The sequence below is a fragment of the Sturnira hondurensis genome, unplaced genomic scaffold, assembly GCF_014824575.4.
Source record: "Sturnira hondurensis isolate 20B ecotype Veracruz unplaced genomic scaffold, ASM1482457v3 Scaffold0001221, whole genome shotgun sequence".
In the NCBI taxonomy this organism is placed as follows: domain Eukaryota; kingdom Metazoa; phylum Chordata; class Mammalia; order Chiroptera; family Phyllostomidae; genus Sturnira; species Sturnira hondurensis.
In genome coordinates, this window is record NW_028073852.1 from 4,582,436 (window position 1) to 4,602,402 (window position 19,967).

Sequence of the window (19,967 nt, forward strand, 5' to 3'; positions counted from 1 at the left end):
AAAGCCTGCCGCAGGCCTGGGGGGGGGGCAGCCCCAGACCTCACCCTGGGCCCAGCCCAGTGTTTGCCCCTGGCTCAGGAAGATGGGTGGGCTGTCACAGCTGCCCTTACTGCCCCGTGACTCAGAGGATCCCGCAGCCCTGGGGACCCAGCAGCCAAAGACCACAGCATCCGTGGTGAGCCAGCTCCAGAAAGTCACCTGGGGCTCTGTGTCAGAGAGAGAGGGTGTGCTGACGAGGGGTGGGGGGATTCCAGAGTCTTGGCCCTCTTTCCCATGGTCCCCTCTGGCCCCATGGACCAGACAAGAACTGGTTTAGATCTCTCCTGGCCGAGAAACAGGACCGTCCCTGCCCCAAAGCACAGTCCCTCCCCACTGTACCCGGAGAGGCACCTCTGTCTCTGGGAACAAATGCACGAAGCCCGAATGCAATCGATGAAATAAACAGGGTTTATGGCAGCCCGAGAGAGCTGTTGAACCCTGCCTGGTAGCTAATTAACGAGCTGATTAGGTTGTTCGGGGAGAGAAGGGTAGCGCAGCCTGTGTCCGGGATGCCCTGGGCTGGCTTTGAACCCTGCCCCCTGCCCCCAGCAGGAGGCAGGCTCCAGAGGCCTGGCTGGGTAGGGACCCCTCTCCGGGTGCCCCAGACTCAGTCATTTAGGGCTGGCCCCCCTGGAGTAGCTGTGGGGGCTTCCCGGGCACACCCTGTGCTATACTGATGCAGTGAGCGGAGCAAACAGGTGCTGTCTTCGGCATGGGCATCAGAGGCTCAGTATTCAGGTTTTGCCCTTGTTCTTGGGCTGTGAACAGTCACCCACTCTCTGCCCCTGCAGTGGGGTTCTGGGGAAGGGGAGGCTTTGGTACACACAGGCTTCCCTAAAACCCCCTGGGATGGGGTGTCTGCTCAGGGCCCCTAGACTACATTTCCCCAGCCTTGGCACTTTGGGGTTCTGCCAGGGGTGAGTTCCTTGGGCAGCCTCAGGCCCCCAAGTAAACCTCCATGAGCCCCCCGACAGAGTGCATGCGGTAGAAGACCCCCAGGGGCAGGCCAAAGTTGATGATGGTGAACCACGTCCGGTAGCCATAGAAGTCCTTCTCCAGGCCGTTCTCAAACTCGGGGTGTATTCCAAACGCAGGCATCATCCACAACTGGGGAGGAGAGGGGGGTGGTGGTGGTGGGGAGCGGTGCTCCCAGGCACTCCGCTCAGGGAAGGTGCCAGAAACTGCAGCGCCTCCAGCACATCCCACACCCTTGGGCCTTCAGAGCCGGCCCCTCCCCCTCCAGGTTCCTCCCACCCACCACAGCCCCCTCCTCACCTTGCCAGCCCGAACCCCGGGTGGACCGTGAGACCCCAGGTTGCCACCACCCACGGTACGACCTGCTCTGCCCCGCTGGGCACCTCTGTGTCTCCATCTCCACCCTCCTCTTCCGGGGCTTCGAGCTCCTGACAGCCCCGCCTCCTGCCCCAGTTCTGCGGTTTCTCAAGGCCCAGGTCAAACTTTCACAAACCCTCCCTTGGCCACTCCGGCCCACATGTCCTTCTCTGAGGCCCTGCTGCCCTTTAGGGCCAGTTTGTTGCTCATTCTCTGCCTGGACCAGGGGTTTCAACTTCTGGGATGTATTCCCAACACTGTCGTCACCACCAGGAGCTCAAACCACCTGAGTGGTCCCAGCCACCTAGGCTGTGGGACCGCGGCAGGCCCGGCAGTCCCGGCCTCAGTTTCCTCCTCATCGTGAACCGGGATGGCCATAGTGCCCCTTGCGTGGCGTTAGTGCTTCCCCAGAGGCAGAGCCACTGCCTGGGCAGGAGCCCCCGGGACAGAGCGATCAACGCCTTCCGCTAGTTCTTTAGAAAACCGGGCACTTTCTGACTTCTTCCTTCCACTGAATTCAGTGGGTGACTGACTATTTGGTAATTTCTTAATTGTTCCCCTGACGTCTCCCCCACGAGACAGGGAGCTTCCTAAGGGTAAAAATCTTGTGTGTGTGTTTATAAAATGACCCTGACTATGGGCGTGGCTTGTTTATTCATGCTAGATACCCTGCAGGGGGCTGGGGCACTCTCTCTGCTCTCAAGCATCACAGAGCTAGTCAGAAAGAGGCATGTGTCCTTGACAATCAAAGGGTCAAGCCAACCACCCTTGGGACAGCCTATGTGCCATGGATGCAGCTCGACCTCCCTTTCCCATGAGGTTTCTGAGGGTGGCCTGGCCGGCTCCGCCCGGCATCACTCACTGTGGCATTGCAGAGGATGAGGAAGAGGGAGAGCTCCCTGAGCGCCCGTCGCTTCCAGTTGAGGGGTCCGCCGGAGTGGACGGAGGCCGGTGAGGCCGGCTGCAGGCCCAGACCCAGCTCTGGCGGGGGGCCCCTGCAGCGTGGCTCCGCCTCGGGGGCCGCCTCCCAGAGTGGGCGCCGGTGCAGGCCCTCAATGATGAAGAGGTTCTGGGCCACGTGCTGCAGGATGAGCAGCAGCGAGTAGGCCAGCACCAGGCGGTTGAGCAGCTCGTGGGGGTGCGTGGCCACAATGGCCACGATGGAGAAGTAGGCGATGCCCACCGGGCCCAGCGCCGCCCCCATGAGCAGCACCACGTCCAGGCTGCGGGTGGGGTTCTTGAGCGTGTCCAGTTCTCGCTCCTCCAGCCCGTGGATGGCCGTGCCTGCCAGGCATGCCAGGCTCATGGCGGGTAGCAGGGCTGCGTAGAAGGCATAGTAGAGGATGAAATACTGACGAGCGATGGTAGGGCCGCTGGCTTCAACCTGGAAGATCACGAACACACATATGCCTGCCACCAGGGCCAGCAGGCCCAGCAGCAGCCCAGAGATGGCTCCACGCAGGTGGAAGGGCGGGGTGCTCAGGTGGGCGTTCGTATGGGGTGCCAGGCGGCGGCCCACGTTCTTCCACATGACAAAAAGCACAGCACAGCAGATGAGGCAGTACTCGGTGCCGAAGGGGTAGAGCATCAGGTAGCCTTTCTGGAAGACCTGGCACACTGTGGTGTTGAGGCACAGGCAGGTGTTGCTGTCATTGCCTGGGAGGGGGTGGGAGAGGGGACAGATATTCAGGCGGGCCTTGCTCTGAGGAAACCAGCTGCACAAACCAGTCCTGCCCACTTCTTGGAGTGTGCTGGAGGTGGAGGGGACCTGGCCGCCCATTTCACAGGTATGGAGACTGAGGCCCAGAGAGAGAAATCGTAGATCACAGGACAATCCTTCCTTTACAAAGGGATTCTGGACTTCAGGTGTCAAGCTTATGTAAAGCATTTAATGTGTGATGTCTTTGGTGCCAAATGTCACCTGCGCGGATCACTGGTTGGGCACAAGGGGAAACGCGCAGCGTTGTAATTACAGGAAGATCTGACTGCTACCCGGGCAGCACGCTCTGTGGGGTACCTGGGCATCGCACCCCGCAGTGAGGTGCCCCACAAGGCACCCAGGCCCACAGCATTTCGTCTGAGTCTAATCAAGGCTCCGGGCCCTACCTCCAGCTTCTAGGAAAAGCAAGGAGAACAAGTCAAATGCAACCACTCGGAAGCAACTTGACAAATCTCAGCATCATTAGAGAGAAAGAGAATGACCCACCAAAGGCTTTGCCTGTTTGAACGAACCATCGTGAGAGACGTTTCCCAGGCTGGTTGGAAAAGCTAATACAGAATGATAGAGAGGATGGGATGATGTTAAGGAATTTTGTTAGAAGTTATAATCATGTTGTCCTGTAGTGAAATACATTTATTTCAAAGAGATGCACACCGAAACATCTTGAGATGAAATGCCATGATCTCAGTAATGTAAATAATTCATTCATAAAATAAATGTGAAATGCTAATCATTCTTGCACCTGGGTGATGGATATACCTTGTTTGTCTCCTCATCTCTAAGTGTGAATTTCTTTATTAAAGATTTTATTTATTTATTTTTAGAAAGAAGAAAAGAGGGAGAAAGAGAGGGAGAGAAACATTGATGTGTGAGAAATACATCATTTGCCTCTCATATGCCCCCAACTGGGCACTTGGACCCCAACCGAGGCATGTGCCCTGACTGGGATTTGAACCAGCAACCATTTAGTTCACAGGCCAGTGCTCAATCCACTGAGGATTGAGGGATACATCAGCCAGGGATAAGTCTGAATTTTTAATTATAAAACAATCTATGGTGTTACTTGTAAAAAATTCTCTTTGCACAGCTGTCTCTCAGCACGTGAAGGAGAGTGGGGGCCTGGTCTCCTCAGTACCTGAGAATTTGTCCATGAGGCCATTGAGCTCCACCTTGATCGTGCGGTGCATGGAGTCATTGGTGACAGCCAAAACCCACATCAGCAGGTTGGTGGCCAGGGTCAGCATCAGGCCACACCTGTCAGAGAGGCCACACTCTGCCCACACAGCCCGGCTGGCCCCTTGGGTGCCTAGCCCTCACCATCCCTCCATTTGCTGGGGTCGCCCTCTCACAAAGCCAAATCCCATCTGGTATTAGGGCACCTGGAGAGGCAGCCCTAGGGGCCACCCGGGACTGTTCCCGGGCAAACCCACAGTCCCAGGGTCAGGCACTAGTGGGGGACAGGGAGCCCAGGAATTGTTAGGGAGAGAAGGCACCCCCACCTTACCTAGTGAAGTTGCCCTGGGCCTGAATACAGTCCTTACAGTGTTTCCAGAGCACCCAGGTCTGAAAGAGACAGGGCCTTGAGTCCAGGGCCTGGGACATGGGGGTGGGACTACGGGGGTGCCTCCGCTGCTTGTGTGGACTTTCAACCGATGGCACAGCGAGGAAACCTGGGTTGGATAATCCTGGCCCAGCCGTTTCCTTGCTGTGTGGTTTTGGGCCAGTGGCAAGAGGTCTCTGAGCCTCAGTCTTAGCTCTAGAAGGGGACTCAAATGCCTGCCCCTCAGGGGAAGGCCTACTTCCCGGGGAAATGAGAAAGGGGTGTAAAGGAAACACAGCGCTTGGCGCAGAACAGGAAGTCAGGCAGGAACTGGACATTCATCATTAGGAGCGGTTTCGTGAGTTAGGGACTTGCAAGCAGGCACAGGTGGGCGTATTCACAGGTGGCTGTGTTTCAGGTGCACGGTATGTGCTGAGGCAGGCACCCATGGGGGGCTGTGGTGTGAGTGCCCCTACTCTGGGCCTCGCAGGTATTTGCCTCTGAGGCTGTGTCCAGGCAGAGATTGGAGGGGTGTGCGCACTCAGCTAGGGTAGGGAGAGTGCTGGCCGGTGGCCTGGGGGCAGGAGGGCCTGTCACCTGGATGCCGATGAAGACGATCTCAATGGCGGGGAAGATGAGCACCAGCTTCGTCTTGCAATGGATGTGGCTCATCTCGTAGCCCATGTGGAAGATGTTGAGGCAGACGGTGCAGCTGCCAAAGAGCAGCAGGGAGCCTGGCGGGGCCGGGCAGCCATTGGCACCTCCGGCCTCCCCATGTCCTCCACCTACCCAGAGCCCCAATACTCACCCCGCACCCAAATGGATCCCGCGTGAGGGTCCCGGTAGAGCACGGCGTGTGGCCGGCGGGTGGTGCCCACCATGTAGTAGAGGAGCCAGAGGAGGGAGAGGGCCTTCAGCACAGCCAGCAGGACCCACACGTCAGCCAGCGTGATAGCCACGTTGTTGGAGATGGAGCTGCAGATGAAGGCGCTGCCCAGGAACACCACGTTGAGGGCCAGAAGCCCCGAGAAGAGCTGCCCAGCCTTCTGGGCCTGCCGGTCCCGCCGCAGTAACAGTGAGACGTGCCGCACCAGCCAGGACCTCTGTCCGGCTCCGGTGGGGGCCCCTGTCTTCTCGGCCCCCATGTCCACCAGGTTCTTCTGGGTTTCTGCAGAGGCCACTGGTGCAACCACAGCAGGCGCTGGGAGAGAGAAAGGGTGCTCAGTGGCTGCCAGGCTGTGCTGGTTTCCATTCCATCCCTGGCCCTAACTGCTGTGTGATCTGGGGCGAATTATACAACCTCTCTGGCCAGATCACAGGCAATAACAGCAGCTGCCTATCTACCTTCCAGGACCCTGGGACGTCCAAACAGACGGAGGGGGTGGCGTGTAGGGGACCCTTTGTGCTCCACATTCACAGGACGTTTCCACTGGCTTGAGGACCACCTCCTGCCTCCCCACTCCACTTCCTGACTCAGTGTCTGACCCTGAGATGGAATAATAGTGTCTGTCAGGGGAGTGAGGGGTGTCTGCTGTGCATCTGGCCACTGGGCAGCTCCCATGTCTGCGACTTTTCACCACCAAAGGGCAGCTTGTGCCCTGCTGACTTCTGGGAGGAATTTTATGCCGGAGTAAAAGAGCAAGCAGGTGCTCCCTCTTATCCTGACTCTGCCTAGGAGGTAGCGGTTGCCTCCAGTGCGGTGTTGGGAGGGGCCCTGAGGCTGTGGACAGGCTCCGAGGAGAAGGACTCTGTGATATGAGATGATGCTCTGTTGTGGAGACCTCTGGGTGTCGATGAAGTTGCTCTGGAAAGGTCTAGAAGATTCCCACCAGGTTCACAACAGGAGTTTCTTTTGGGGAAGGGATGAGTGACAAACATTTCCTATTCTAGGTTTTCTTTTTTTAAATTAAGATTTTATTTATTTGTAGACAAGGAAAGGGAGGGAGAGAGTTAGAGAAACATCAATGTGTGGTTGCCTCCTACATGGCCCCCACCGGGGACCTGGCCAAGCAACCCAGGCATGTGCCCTGACTGGGAATCGAACTGGCGACCCTTTGGTTCGCAGCCTGCGCTCAATTCACTGAGCTACACCAGCCAGGGCCCTGTTCTAGTTTTTGAAAACACATTACTTACATAATTAAAAAATAGATTTTAAAGGCTTAGGGGCAAACTTCTGGGGTTGATCTTCCATGTCTGCCACGGGCATGGGGCAGGCTGGGGTCAGCATGAATGCCCTGCCCTTGACTCTGACAGGACTGAGCCCCCTGCTCCCCTCCCCTAACTCCATGACGAGGAGAGCATCACCCTCGACTCTGCTCCTTCCTTCCTCAGTGTCCCCAGGCTTTCCCTCAGGCCAACCTCTGTGTCACCTCTCAGACCTGGATCTGAGGATCTTCCCCATACCCGCCACTCAGGGCCATGGCCCACAGTCCAGCTTACTGCCCTGTGGACCACTGGGTGCTCATTCCTTGTGGGACTGAGCTGAGTTAGAAAGGGGGGTGTCGCTGGTGCCCGGCGCTATCCTGATAGGAAGGCTTCTCCTGAGCCAGGAGGCTCCCTCACCAGCCCTGGCCCTTCCCAGGGCACCCCCCCCCCTTGGTCCTGCTGCCGCCCTGGCCTCCCTGCCTGTGCTCTGGGCTCAAGGTTCAAGGTGCTCACTGCGCCCATTCTCCAGGCTGCAGGAGGCCTCCTCCTCACCCTCCCCTCACTGGTCTTCCCAGGCCTGTCCATTCCAGTCCACAAATTGCTCTTTGATCTTTCTTGACCTCAACCACTTCCCTAGTCAATAGTCAGGGCCCTCTCCTCTCTCTCCTGGATCTCTCTCTCTTTTTTAGAGATTTTATTTACTTATTTTTAGACAGGGGGAAGGAGAGAGAGAGGGAAAGAGAGAGAGTTGCTGCTCCATCTACTAATGCACTCATTGGCTCCTTCTTGCATGTGCCCTGACTGGAAATCGAACCCACGACCTTGGTGTATCAGGACTACGTTCTAACCAACTGAGCTACCCGGCCAGGGCCGCTGGCCTAGTCTCCCTGCGCACCATGCCTCTTTCCTATTGTGAGCCTTGCAAAGGCAACTAATTGCCCTCAGTATAAAGTCCAAACTGCTTAGCGTGCCCTCTCAAAACAAAACAAGGCAGTGCGTGTGCTGTATGGGCTCGCAGCGCATGGAATGCTCGAGGCCGGGTAGCTGCTGTTGCTTCCCGGTCTGGTCTCCACCAGAGTCAGACTGACCCTCCAGCACTGTCCTCGGGATCCCTCGCCCACGGGCCTGTCCATACCGCTGCAGTTCTCAGAACGCCCCTGCCTTTGCTTACCTGCCTGTCAGCCCTCACTCCGCCCTTTGCCCATAATGCCCACTGCTTGCTTTTTTCGCTGACTGCAGCTTGTCCTTCAGGACCCGGAAGAGCCCCACCTCCTGGGAGCGGTCTCTCCTGCACCCCCCCTATGCTAAAACTGGATGAGGTGCCCCCTCTTGGTGCCCCCACTGAGCCCCATACTTGTTTCTGGGGCATCACCTCTCACTCACTATTTTAATTAGCTGCACTTTGCTCTGTCCCTCCCTTTGAACCCCAAGCTTCAGACTTACCCACACTGTGACCACCAGAAGACCCCCATCTCATTTGGCTATAAAGGCCCCCCCATTCTACCATGTGGCACAGGCTTGATATTTATAGTTTTCTCTTCTGGAGCAAATAGTCCAACTTGGTCCTCTTTTAAGGGCTCTGCATGATTTTCTCCCCCTTTCCTAGTCCTCCCTGACATTCTCACCCCACTTCTCACCCCACTTCTGCCCTCTCCCGGTCCGGCCCCCACCTCACACTCAAGCACCTGCCCCCCTCCTCCATCCCGGCCCAGCCAGGCCCCGCCCCGCATTGCTCACGTGGTCTGCTGCCTTCTGCCCAGACTCCTGGAGTGCGCTGTGCTTCCCGCCCTCCTGCTCCCCTCCACCTCCACCGTGCTCTCTCCCGTCCTCACCAGCCACCTGAGGGGCCCTCCCGGGAGGCCTTCTTTCTCTGCCCAGCCGTCTATTGAGAGCAGGTGTGCACTGCCTGGGGCGGGGCTGTGGGCGTGGCTGGCTCCCCCCACCCCCAGGCCCGGCGCGCCTCCAAGACTGAGACCCGGTCCTGTTGAACTCGATGCTCCCCGCCCCCTAACTCGGCACATCACGAAACTCACCCAGTGTTTGCTGACCACCCGGGCATCTTCTGGGGAACTTCAGCACCAGAGCCACGGACAGACACCCTTCCCATTAAACCTCCACGGGAGCAGGCCCGAGGCTCGTGGGGACCACTCCCTGCCCCTGTCCCCCGGCCCCGACTGCTCTGTCGTCCCAAGGCGGGGTAGCCCCACGACTGAGAGCCCGGATGCCCACACCTCCTACCGGTGCGAGCTGACACGCGCGACTGGGACTCTCCGCCTGACGACTATGGAATAGCGTCTGGCGCGTAGTAGCCGTTCAACGATTTCTTGAACAAATGGACGAAGGAACTAATGCATAATACTTACGTTGCAGGGTTCTATCAAAATTAAATGATTTCATTTATGTAAATAAACGTAGACCCGTGTCTGGTACACAGAAACCTCTCAGTGTTAGCGATTTGAGCATTTCCTTCCAGGATTTCGAAAAATCCTGGAGAGGCCGGAAGGGTCGGGGTCATCCGTGAATTTCGGGGCGGTTTTTGCTGGGACTGTAGGCCCAGAGGAGCCGCTGGAGGACAAGGTTCTGGTTCCTCTCCCTCCAGGGTCCTCAACACGCGGTCTCTGACCCCCACCCGCGGGGGTCGACCCTCCCACGGCCGCCGCAGGGAGCCCCCAATGTCGGCGGGGGAGCAGGTTGACCGGCCCACACGTCGGGGTCCCGGGAAGAGGGCGAGGGCGCCCGGAACTGACAGGGAGCAACCTGCCGCCCTCTGGCCCGTCCACGGGAGGGCCCGCACCGGTGGTCGTGGGTCCCGGCTAGAGGCAGAGCTTCGGGCTTTCTTTCCGAGCCGTTCGTGGGGTGCGAGACTGGGGCGGCTGCTACACGAATGCCTCCGACCCGGCGCCCCGGCAGCCCCAGCCCCACAACCGCCTTTTCCTGGCCGTCCAGGTTTTTCTCTCCTTTCTGGCCTCCGCGCCCCCGTTCGGCCGTGCGCACCGACGCGCGGAAAGGAGGTGCGGCGCGGAGCGGGGTTCGGGTCGGACAGAGAGGGGCCGGCGCTCGGGCCGCCAGGGTCCGGTCCCCGCAGCCCTGCCTCCCGCATCCCTGCAGCTCCGCGCCCTGAGCCCGGGAGGGGGGACGGGGACCAGGTGCCAGCGCCAAGGTGGCGCCTCGGAGGTCCCGCCCGAGCTCCGAGGGCGCTCCCGCTTCGGGGCGCCTTACCTGAGGCCTCGGCAGGCACCGCCGCCCGCTGACCACCGACTGTGGGCCCAGCGCTGACCGTCCGCCCGGGCGAGGCCACAGCGCCCCGACCGATGGCCCCGACGCCCTCGCCCAGCGGGACTGCGCAGCCGCCGCTCGGGCTCAGCCGCCCATCGATTTTTCTGTTGACTTTGGGGATATCATTAATCCTCCGTTAATTACCCCGCCGGGGACTCAGGCCTGAGCCGCGCTGCCAATAAGGAGGTGGCTGGACAGACGGGCGGGGCCGGAGGCGGGCGGGCGCCGGGCTCGGGGTCAGGGGACGCGCCAGCAGCGGTGACCTCTGGGAGGGGTGGGCCGCAATGTCCTGCTGGGTGGGGTTCAGGCCGCACTTTCTTCTGGCTTCCAAGCAGGCGATGGAGCCCTCCTGAGCGCCAGGCCGGCCCCCGCCGAGGCAAGGCCCGGGCAGGTTTTCCTCTGAAGCCCCCACACTCCTCCCACTCAGCCCCGCCCTAGCTGGTCGCCCCCTCCCCTGCCTCAGCTGGCCACCCATTCTTCCTCCTCTTCTGGCTGTTAGGCCTCTTTCCTCCTCTCTGCTCCGTCTCATGACCTCGGTCTCTCCCCTGCTGAGTCCATCGCTCTGCCCTTCCTAGAGGAGCCTGGCCCCCCAGGAAGTGGGGGTGGCAGGGAAGAGGGGGCCCCCTGCAGTGGAGGTCTGCATCCCTGACGCCTCTGAAACTAGCACAGCCTGGTTTATGTCTGCGTTATACATTTGGGTTTCTGAAATATTTTACTTATTGGGGGGAAAGCCCTGCTATTTGAAAATCCCAGTTCTTGGCAGAAAGTCTCTGGCCCCCTTTAGCTGTGTGACGTGGGCAAGTCCCACCACCTCTCTGGGCCTCAGATTGTGGCTTTGTAACAGGTGGTCGCGCCAGGTCGGTACTTTCTTTGCTTTCCTGAGTCACGGAACACAGAACAGCAGGTGCCACTTGGGGGTAAAGGGCAGAGGAAGGTGGCAGCCTTGGTACTCTGCCTGGCCCCTCCCAGCTGCCCGGGGCCCGGGTCTGTAACTGGCTTGTCACTCGGCCTTGGCCCTCCCGCTGAAAAGCCTGAGACCTGAACCTCTCCAGGGGCCCTTCCAGCTCAGACTCCCAAGATCCTCTCCTGTGACCGTCTCCTATGGGGTTGCTGAGATGGGGCGGGCTGGGGGGAGACGGGGGCGTGCACTGCAGGCTTTCTGGTTCCCACTCCAGGCAGCAGCTCCGGCCAGGCCGCAGGGCTGGGCTTAGGACAATTCCAGGTCTTACCCAGTCCCGGACATGCTTCGGGCAGAGGGGATCTCCCTGCCCCATCGCCCTGTGCACCAGGGTCATGCTGGAGCACATAGGCATGCCCTGGCTGCAATTTAAACACACCCAGGAAGAGAATGTTTGTGAAAATTCCACACTGGGGCCCTTGGGGAACAGGTGGCCGTGTGGCAGTGACTGCCAGCCCCGGGCTCAGTCCTGAGGGCCTTGGGGTGTGTACATGAGCTGAGTACCCCCCCCCCCCGGCTCTGCCAGGGGCTTCAGGACAGCACGTAGACCTCCAACAGGCTGGAGACAGCATGCATGCGGTAGAAGATGCCGAAGGGCAGGCAGATGTTGACGATGGCTGCCCAGAGGAAGTAGCCGTAGAAGTCCACCTCCACCTCGTTGCTGAAGTGAGGCCGGGCCCCGAAGGCAGGCATGATCCACAGCTGTGGGCAGAGGGGGTGTCAGGACCTGGCCTGGACGGGGTCACACTAGTGGGCTTTGCGGGGGGCCCCAGACCTCTAGTTTGGTGGCCAGCAAGGCCTGGCTGTTGCTGCACGGGAACCTCACTTCAACTTGCCCTCCCCAGGCCAAGGGCGACCCTGCGATCATAACTCCACCCTCAGTGGGGGGCCCCGCTGGTAGGGTGGAGAGAGAGGGAAGAGGCTTCAATGGATGACGTGAGAGTTGGACCACAATTTAGAAATGGCTAAATCAGGAGCTATCTCCTGGGGAGACGTGCGGCAGTCAGACAGGCCCAAGGGAGGGGAGGCGGGGGTCAGGGTCCAGCTGGGGGGTGCTGGCACAGGGTATGGGGTGCAGAACCCAGGCTTCTAGGCTAACCGCACACTTTCCCTCCCCAGATAACTGCGTCCTTGGGCACGCCCGTCTGTCGCCTGCTTCCGCCCCAGGCAGTGAAGGAGGTGGAGGGGATGCTCTCGAAGTGGAGCCAGGCTCAGACACCTGGAGCCAGAACAGCCCCCAAAGGTGAACTAAAGCTGCCTCAGAATACGATGTTTCGAGCCTTACTGGTTCCGCCGGTAGGTCCGAGGTTGCTGGTCCCTCTTTCCCGGGGGGTAGGGGAGCGGAGGGGTTCCCCGTAGGATGGGGCATAGTTACAACGGAAATGTCACTGAGAATGGTGGGCTGTTGGTGGATTTCATGTGGACCGCACTGGGGCGGAATTCTCTCTGGAGGTGTTTTACACCGACATTCTCACCTTAAGGCTGTTTCTGTATTTCAAGGACAGGGTCCGGTGGAAGTAACACCGGCTTGAGTGTGGTTGGAGCGTAATAATACGGGTATAATAATTTATAGTTTTAATTGGAACATCTTCACCTAAAATGTCACATGGTGTGCTTGAGTGTGACATTGTTACGATACCGTATTACATGCTTATGATTTTGTAATAAAAAAGGGGCGTTATTTGTGCTGGACCCTATAATGTTTTTTCTGTTGGCTATAGCTAGCTAAAAGGCCTATTTTCCTATTGAGCGAAATTTCTCTAGAGGAGGGTGTGGGATGCGCTCGTGGACACAGGTTGCTGTACCAGGGAGTGCCCCCGGGGGTTATGTAGACACAGGTGGCTGGGAGCTACGTGAGGGGTGTTTCCCCGCCTCGGCGGGGCTCCTTGGTGAAGTGTTTGTGTACATGGCCGTGGTTGTGTCTGAGGAAGTCAGGCGCTTTGCTGAATCCCTGGGGAGGGGGTGGCTGCGGTGGATGCCCCCCTTCCCAGCTAGCCTGAAGCTGCATTCTGCTAACAGGCTGCTCACACTTATGCTGGTCTCTGCTACTTCCTGCTCCTGCTCCAGTTATTCAGGGAAGCAGGCTGGTCACAAGTTCTCCCAGCGGTCACACCTCCCACACCTCCCATGGCGGGGGGCAGGGCCGCAGTCCCCTCTCACCTCGGCCCAGTCCCCACGCCAGCATCCCCTGGGACCCTTCCAGCCCCAGCTGCGGCTGCTGCCTGGATGCTAGGATGCTAGGACTTTGTTCTCTGCTTACCCTGAGACGCTGTCTGCCTGGGGGCAGCACCTGACCCTCTCTGAACCTACCCTTCTTCTAACTGCCAGGGCGAGACAGAGAAGGGCAAGGGAGTGAACCTGAAAGAATCTCCTTCCTAGCCTTCCCTCGCCCAGCCCGTGCCTCTCCCCAAGGTGCTCACAATGACGTTGCAGAGCAGGAGAAACAGAGAAATGTCCTTCAGGCATCGGCGTCTCCAGTGGCTCCTGGGGGCCAAGATGACGGCCATGGCTTCCTGAGGGCCTTCTGGGCTGGAGCCAACCAGCCTGGGGGTGGGTGGGCAGGCGGGCAGGGTGTGGAGGGCATCCAGGTTGGCAAAGGTAAGGCAGGGCTCCTTGGGAGGGTCAGCGTGAGCCTCAGCCCCGGGGGGGCCCCGGTGGAGGCTCTCAATGATGAATGCATTCTGGAAGGTGTGCTGCGCGATTGTGAGCAGAGCGTGGGCTAGGTTGAGTGCCCCCAGCATGCCCCTGGGCGTGCCCACAACCACCGCCACTATAGAGTAGTAAGAGATGGCGTACTGGCCCAGGGCAGCGCCCATCAGTAGGGCCACGTCCAGGGTGCGTGTGGGGTTCTTATGCTGATCCATGGCCCGGCGGTCAAAACGGTAGATGACTGAGCCGCTCAGGCTGGCCAAGGTCATGAGCCCTAGACAGCCGATGTTGAAGCTGTAGTAGGTGACCAGGGCCTGCTGGGTGTGGCCCCGCTCCCCACTCACTCGGACCTCATAGAGGATGAAGACGGCTAGCCCTGCAACAAGGAGCACCAGGCCCAGGACTGGGCCAGCGAAGAATGTCTCCCGGAAGGGGCTGACGGGGCATGGGTCGTGGTTGTGGCTGTGGGCAGAGGAGGCCAGCATCCTGCCCACGTTCTTCCACATGACGTAGAGCATGGTGGAAGCGAAGAGGCTGTACTCGATGTTGAAGGGGTACAGGTAGAAGTAGCCCTGCTGGAAGATCCTGCAGGTGACGGTGTCACACGGGCAGTCCCCTCCGAGCTGGCCGCCTGCACGCTCCACTGTGGAGAGAGGGGCACAGCGCGGCACTGCCTCGCACGTCCCTGGAGACCCACCCCTGGACTGTGGCCTTCTCGAGGGCGGGGTCTCTCTCCGCCACACTTGCTACCATGTCCACAATGCCCCGGCTGGCCTCGGTGTGGCCAGCATCACCGACTAAACACCTACTGTGTGCCGGAGACCGTGGGACGCATCGGTAAACAATAGCCAGTGCTCGATAAAAAGAAAAGAACATCCGAAGGGCAAGACTGCCTGCTTCACCCTATTCCACTCCTTCAGGAAAACATGGCCCATCTGTCCCCACCGGTAGGACCCCTGGCTCCCTGACATAGGCAAGGTTCTGGTCCTGAGAGAAGGTGGCCCTCTCGGGAACCCCTAACGTTCCAGCTTCCTCCAGGCTCTTCCCCGTCTGACGCAGCCCAGAAAGTAAGCAGCTGCGCCCCGGCCTGGGCTGTGCCTCCGTGCCCTCGGCTTGTACCACACTAAGAGTCGCCTCGTGCTGCCCCCAGTTGGCGCCCTGCAGGAGCCTTGGCAAGCATCTCGTCTGGTCTCCAGAGCTATCCCAGCTGATGTTGCAGATGAAGAACCGGAGGCTCACAAGGCGAAGCAACTTGTGATGGCAGAGCTGACTCCAGTGACCTGACTCGGACCCTGGGGCCGGTGCCTCCCCAGCAGGCCTCTCTGCACCTCCGCAGCTCCTACACATTTAGGTGCCCCCTCCCCTCCCCCGCCAGGTGGGGCCATCCTCAGGAATTCTCTGTATGCAAAAAGTGGCCCTTTGTCAGTCCTGCTGGGCTGGGTCTCCCGGAGGGGGCGGCCCAGGCTCTCCCTTACTGGGCCCCCGCACTGAGTGTGTGAATGGGCTTTCAGATGTAGTCTGGTCCTGGCTAGCAGGGGGCCTAGAGCGGCCCAGAGAAGTAGGACCAGCGGGGACTGTGGACCCCATCCTTCGTCAGTTGGCACTGCGGTTAAAACGAAAGGTGGATCTGAACACTAGTTGTCCAGTTTCAAGCCCTGTGGCCTTGGGCAAGCTGCATCACCTCGCTATGCCTCATTTCTTTACCTGTAAAGTGGGTGATTACTATCACCCACCTCATAGGAAGGTTGTGAGGGTTAAGACACTTAGCACAGCCCCTGACATGTAGAGCTCAGTAGATGTCACGGTCACTGTTGTGATGATTGGCTCCAGCTTCCCCTCACCAGGCGCTCCACCTGACCCCACGTGTCCACCCTCGAGCCACCTCCTCCCTCCTTCTCCCTCCAGTTCCATCACTCGTGCCCTTTCTTCCTGGAGCCCAGGTCCCTTCTTCAGTGGCGTGGAGACGTGAACATGGGGGCCAAGACCACACCCTCTAGGATGAGAAGGAACCCCCGGCACTCCCCCTCCGGGGTCACCCGCACCCACATGGCAGACTCAGAGTCTGGAGCAGGAGAAGGCTGACTCTACAGGGGAAGCAGTGCCCAGCGTGGGGCCCGGGCTGCCCGGAGGGGCACTCACCGTCCGGAGCATGGTGGGCGTGGCTGGCATTGCCCTGTGAGGCGCTGTGGGAGGAGGCCTGGTGCACTGACTCTTCCACCACGGCTGCCATCCAGACCGCCAGGTTGGTGGTGAGAGTGAACATGAGGCCGCACCTGTTTGCGGAGGCAGAGCAAAGAGGCCCGTGAGAGTCTTCATCTCACCTGGGGTCCCTGGCAAGGTTGAGAGAGAGCTGGGGAGCTTCAGCAGGGATGGCGTTGAGAAACGAGAAGGCAGTCGGCCCCCGTGTGAATGGGAAGCTGAGTTTGGAGGGATGCGGGGATGCCTGGGGGTACCCAGGGGCTCAGTCTCCACTGCTCCCTCTCCCAGGGGACAGGATGAACAGTGCACTAGACAGCCCATTCCACCAAAGCATGTGCAAGTGTACACACACACACACACACCATTGCCCTGACTGATGGAAATCAGGCTGATGAAGCAAGGGGTCTGGTAGAAACCCCACCTAAGGTGCAGAAAGGACCCCTGCCTCAGATTGGAGACCCTCGTCTCTCATGCGCAGGGACCACAGGCGTGCTGGGCAGGGCCCCTGAGCGAACATGGGACCGGCGCACTCACCGGGTCAGATCCAGGTGCACATGAACACAGTCTTTAGCAGAAACCCAGAGAAAGTAAGTCTGTGCGGAAAGAACGGGGAGGTCTTTCACTCGGCAGAACAACTACAGCCAAGAAGCGCCCATGTCGGCACTCGGTCCTCTCTGCCTCGGAAGCCCTCCTGCCAAGTTATCACGTTATTCTAGCTTTACCCCGTGAGACCAGGAGCGATTCCGGAACAACCCATATAAACGAGCACTCCATTCTTTAGTAATTTGCAAAATGGCACCCGTACGACGTGCCGGCCCTGGTGTTTGTTTTTTGCAGGACAGAGGTCTGGTAGAGTTTTGGGTGTCTGGTTATTTATTCCTGGGGCAAGGCCAGCCCCCGGCTGCCTCCTGTCCAAGGGGGAAAGAACCTTTGGTGGCGTCTCCCTCCCACCGGCAGCATCCAGCGCCTCATCCCCACCCTGCGGTGCCCTGCGAGGCCTCGCTCTCAGCCGGCCACCGACAAACCCTTCCCGCGTGGGGTGTCTGTGTTTTCTTTGTGTCTGAGTGTTCGTCACACCCGTAAAATGTAAGAGACTACAACTGGGCCAACTTTAAAGACGTACACGTGTTAAAGTACGGAAAACGAGCCATGGGGATGATGTTTTGAGTGGGGGTAACTGTGCCCACGGTCATTCTAGTCTTCCAGGGCTGGGGTCTGTTCTGGTCCCATGTAAGGCCAGTTCTGCCTCAGCTCAGTAGGAAGGTCTTTCAAAATGGTATTTATGCAAGAAATAAAAATACATGTATTTGGCCCTGGCTGGCGTAGCTCCATGGATTGAGCACCTGCCTGCAAGCCAAAGGGTTGCTGGTTCAATTCCCAGTCTGGGCACATGCCTGGGTTGTGGACCAGGTCCCCAGTAGGGGGCACATGAGAGGCAACCACACAGACATTCCTATCCCTTTCTTTCTTCTTCCCTTCCTCTTTCTCTAGTGAACAACAACAAAAAAATCTTTAAAAAAATCTGTATTTGAACGTGTTTGAAAAACTCCCAGTACAGCATGCCCTATTTCCTGAACAAACACAGAATACAGGGGCGGTGGGAGGCAAACTGGCCGCGTCGGCAGCGGGACCCTGGGTTGAGACCGAAGCCCTCCACAGGCCCCCAGGGAGGGCAGGCCAGGCTCTAGGGTGACCCCACAACTCACACCTCTTGGGTCTTAACTAGCGGTGCTGCCCAGGTAGAAATGGAACCACAGGGCCCCTGAGTGGGCACTCGCGTTTGGATAGCACTTCCTCACCCAGGACTTGCGGGTGCGTGAACCCGTTTGATCTCCTCTATGGCCACCTTACCGGGGTGCTCAGGGCAGAAAAAAGAGCGGTACTGGGACCTCCTGACCCCATCCCAGGTGTTGGCCCCTGTCCACCACACTCAGGGACACGCCTCCCGCCCACTCACCTGGACTATGACAAACACAGCCTGGGTGAGAGGGTGCAGGATCTTGATGGCTGACTGGCACTCGAAGAAACTGGAGTAGTAGCCGGTCTTGAAGACATCCATGACCAGGGTGCAGACCCCAAACAGCACCAGCCCACCTGGGAAGGGGGTGTGGGGGGTGGATCAGAGAGGCAGGAGAGCAGGCGTATGGATCTGAGGATGGATGGCGAGATGAGTGATTGGCTGGGTGGGGGGGGTGGATGGATGGATGGATGAGTGAATGAATGGGTGGATAGAGGGGTGTCCCATTGGGCACCATCTCTTTGAGGCTAAGTAGATAAGGGAAGGGATCCTAGATGGGCCCTTTCAGCAGTAGCTCTCACCTGTTCTCTGCTCCCCATCTGAGGCTCTCCCAGGGCCACCCTTGCTCCCCTTCATCCCTCCTCCAGGATCCTCTCCCTTCCTCTTCTCCTCAACTGCAGCCCACCTGTCCCTCACCCACATCTAGTCTTGTCAGGGGAACTTCTAACCCCTCTCCCTCCACCACGCACTCCCCAGTTCCTGGGAGAGCCCCCACTTCCAGCCCCCTGCCAAGTCCGCCCCTCCCCCTCCTTCCACGGTACCTCTGAGCCAGATGGGGCCGGCGTGCGCATCGAGATAGGGCACCGCCTCGGGGCCGCGCACGGTGCGGAGGAGGTAGAAGAGGATCCAGACCGTGGCGAGCATCATCATGGTGGTGAGCAGGGCGAACACGTCGGTGTCGTATACAGCCACCTTGTTGAAGGCGCCGCCGCTGATGAGCGCACAGGCGAGGAGCAGCACGTTCGCGGCCAGCAGCACCGACAGCAGGCGGCCGCCCTTCTTCCACACCTCGCGGGGGCCCGCCCGAGGTGCCGGCCGGCTCTCCTCGGGGCGGGAGGCCGGATCCTCGGACATGGCAGGGCGACTGGAGGATCCTGGAGGGATCACTGTGTGGAGGGAGCGAGCGGGACCCCAGGCTCACTCCCTGATCTTATCCCTAGATTTGGGGACAGGGGAATTTCTAACTCAGAGCGGGACCGAGGAAACCCTGGGAATGGGAAGGAGAAAAGCTGAGACTGCTGGCGTCCGCCGGCGGCAGCTCTGTCAGACAGACCTCGAGCAAGGCCTCCACTCCCCAAATCCGTGGGCGCCCTAGCCCGGGGCACCCACCTGGCTGGGCCCGGAGCCCGCGCTGAGCTAGCGGTTGGAGGGCGGCGAGCGTCTCCTCTCTCCCACGCCGGGCTGGACTGGAGCTTTGGAGCCGGGCGGGCAGGGTGATATACAGCCCAGGGAGCTCGGCCCTCAGTCCCACTCACATGATCCATCTTTTTTCCGAGCTGAATTTAGGGAAGGGCGCGCGGGAGCCAGAGAAGGTGAGATTTATATTTACCCGTTAATAGGAGCCCCGCCTCCCCACCTCCCTGTCACCTCCGCCGGGCCAGGCTCCGGCGCGGCCTCGCACTGCGCCACCTCGCACTGCGCCACCTAGAGAGCACCCGGCCCCCGCCGCCCACCGCGCCCAGGCACCCCGCGGTCCGGCCGCCAGGGGTCCCGAGAACTTGTGCTCAAAGGCGCCCCGAGGGCCAGTCGGCATTGCAACGCCCTCGGTGCGCCCTATGCCTTTGGGCTCCTCTGTGGCTGCCCCAAGATCTGGACCCCCAAGATCCTTCCTTTGATCTAAGTTCTTTCCGCCTCTGTCCCTCCTCCTCCCCCGCTCCGCGGGCCCGCGGAGTTCGGCTCAGAGGCCGGTTTCCCGCGGCGCGCCGAGTCCGCGCCCGGTCTTCTGGCGCCCCCTGCTGGAAGGCCTCTAGCCCGCGCCCCGGGAGCCGCGGCGTCCGGGACGCCGGGTTCCACCTCCGGACCGCCGGGGGGTCTGTAGCAACACCCTTCGTTGGCCCACTGATCTCGGGGTCAGGACTGCCCGCAGACACCCTTCCCCAGCCCTCGGCCCGCTCCTTTGGGGGGTGGAGACATCGGAAGGCGCGCACCTGGGCTCTAGTGAGGACAGACCTCCGACTGTTCCCAGACTGGTCTTCTCAGGGCGGGGCGCTGGGGGGGGGCGCACTTTCGGAGAGAGGGCAGGGCCTTGCCCAGTCACCCCTGAGCTCTCGGGAGCAGGGTGTTTAGGACCCAGGGGCTGCCTGGGGGCGGC

At 59.8% G+C, this 19,967-nt stretch overlaps 2 protein-coding genes across 2 annotated transcripts; both read right to left on the reverse strand.

Annotated features, from left to right (window-relative positions):
• Nucleotides 1–153: 153 nt before the first annotated feature.
• On the reverse strand, nucleotides 154–11,295 carry OTOP3 (otopetrin 3). The gene is made up of 8 exons (XM_037069411.1): nucleotides 11,282–11,295; nucleotides 9,996–10,156; nucleotides 5,440–5,832; nucleotides 5,229–5,365; nucleotides 4,596–4,654; nucleotides 4,227–4,345; nucleotides 2,234–3,027; nucleotides 154–1,146 (listed from the first exon to the last, which is right to left on the reverse strand). The coding sequence occupies exons 1-8, from the start codon at nucleotides 11,293–11,295 to the stop codon at nucleotides 976–978; spliced, it is 1,848 nt and encodes a 615-aa protein (XP_036925306.1). The 3' UTR covers nucleotides 154–975.
• OTOP2 (otopetrin 2) lies at nucleotides 10,967–18,804 on the reverse strand. Its single transcript, XM_037069543.1, has 6 exons — nucleotides 18,418–18,804; nucleotides 17,816–17,952; nucleotides 16,393–16,451; nucleotides 15,799–15,932; nucleotides 13,431–14,302; nucleotides 10,967–11,712 (listed from the first exon to the last, which is right to left on the reverse strand). The coding sequence occupies exons 1-6, from the start codon at nucleotides 18,728–18,730 to the stop codon at nucleotides 11,542–11,544; spliced, it is 1,686 nt and encodes a 561-aa protein (XP_036925438.1). The 5' UTR covers nucleotides 18,731–18,804; the 3' UTR covers nucleotides 10,967–11,541.
• Nucleotides 18,805–19,967: the final 1,163 nt, after the last annotated feature.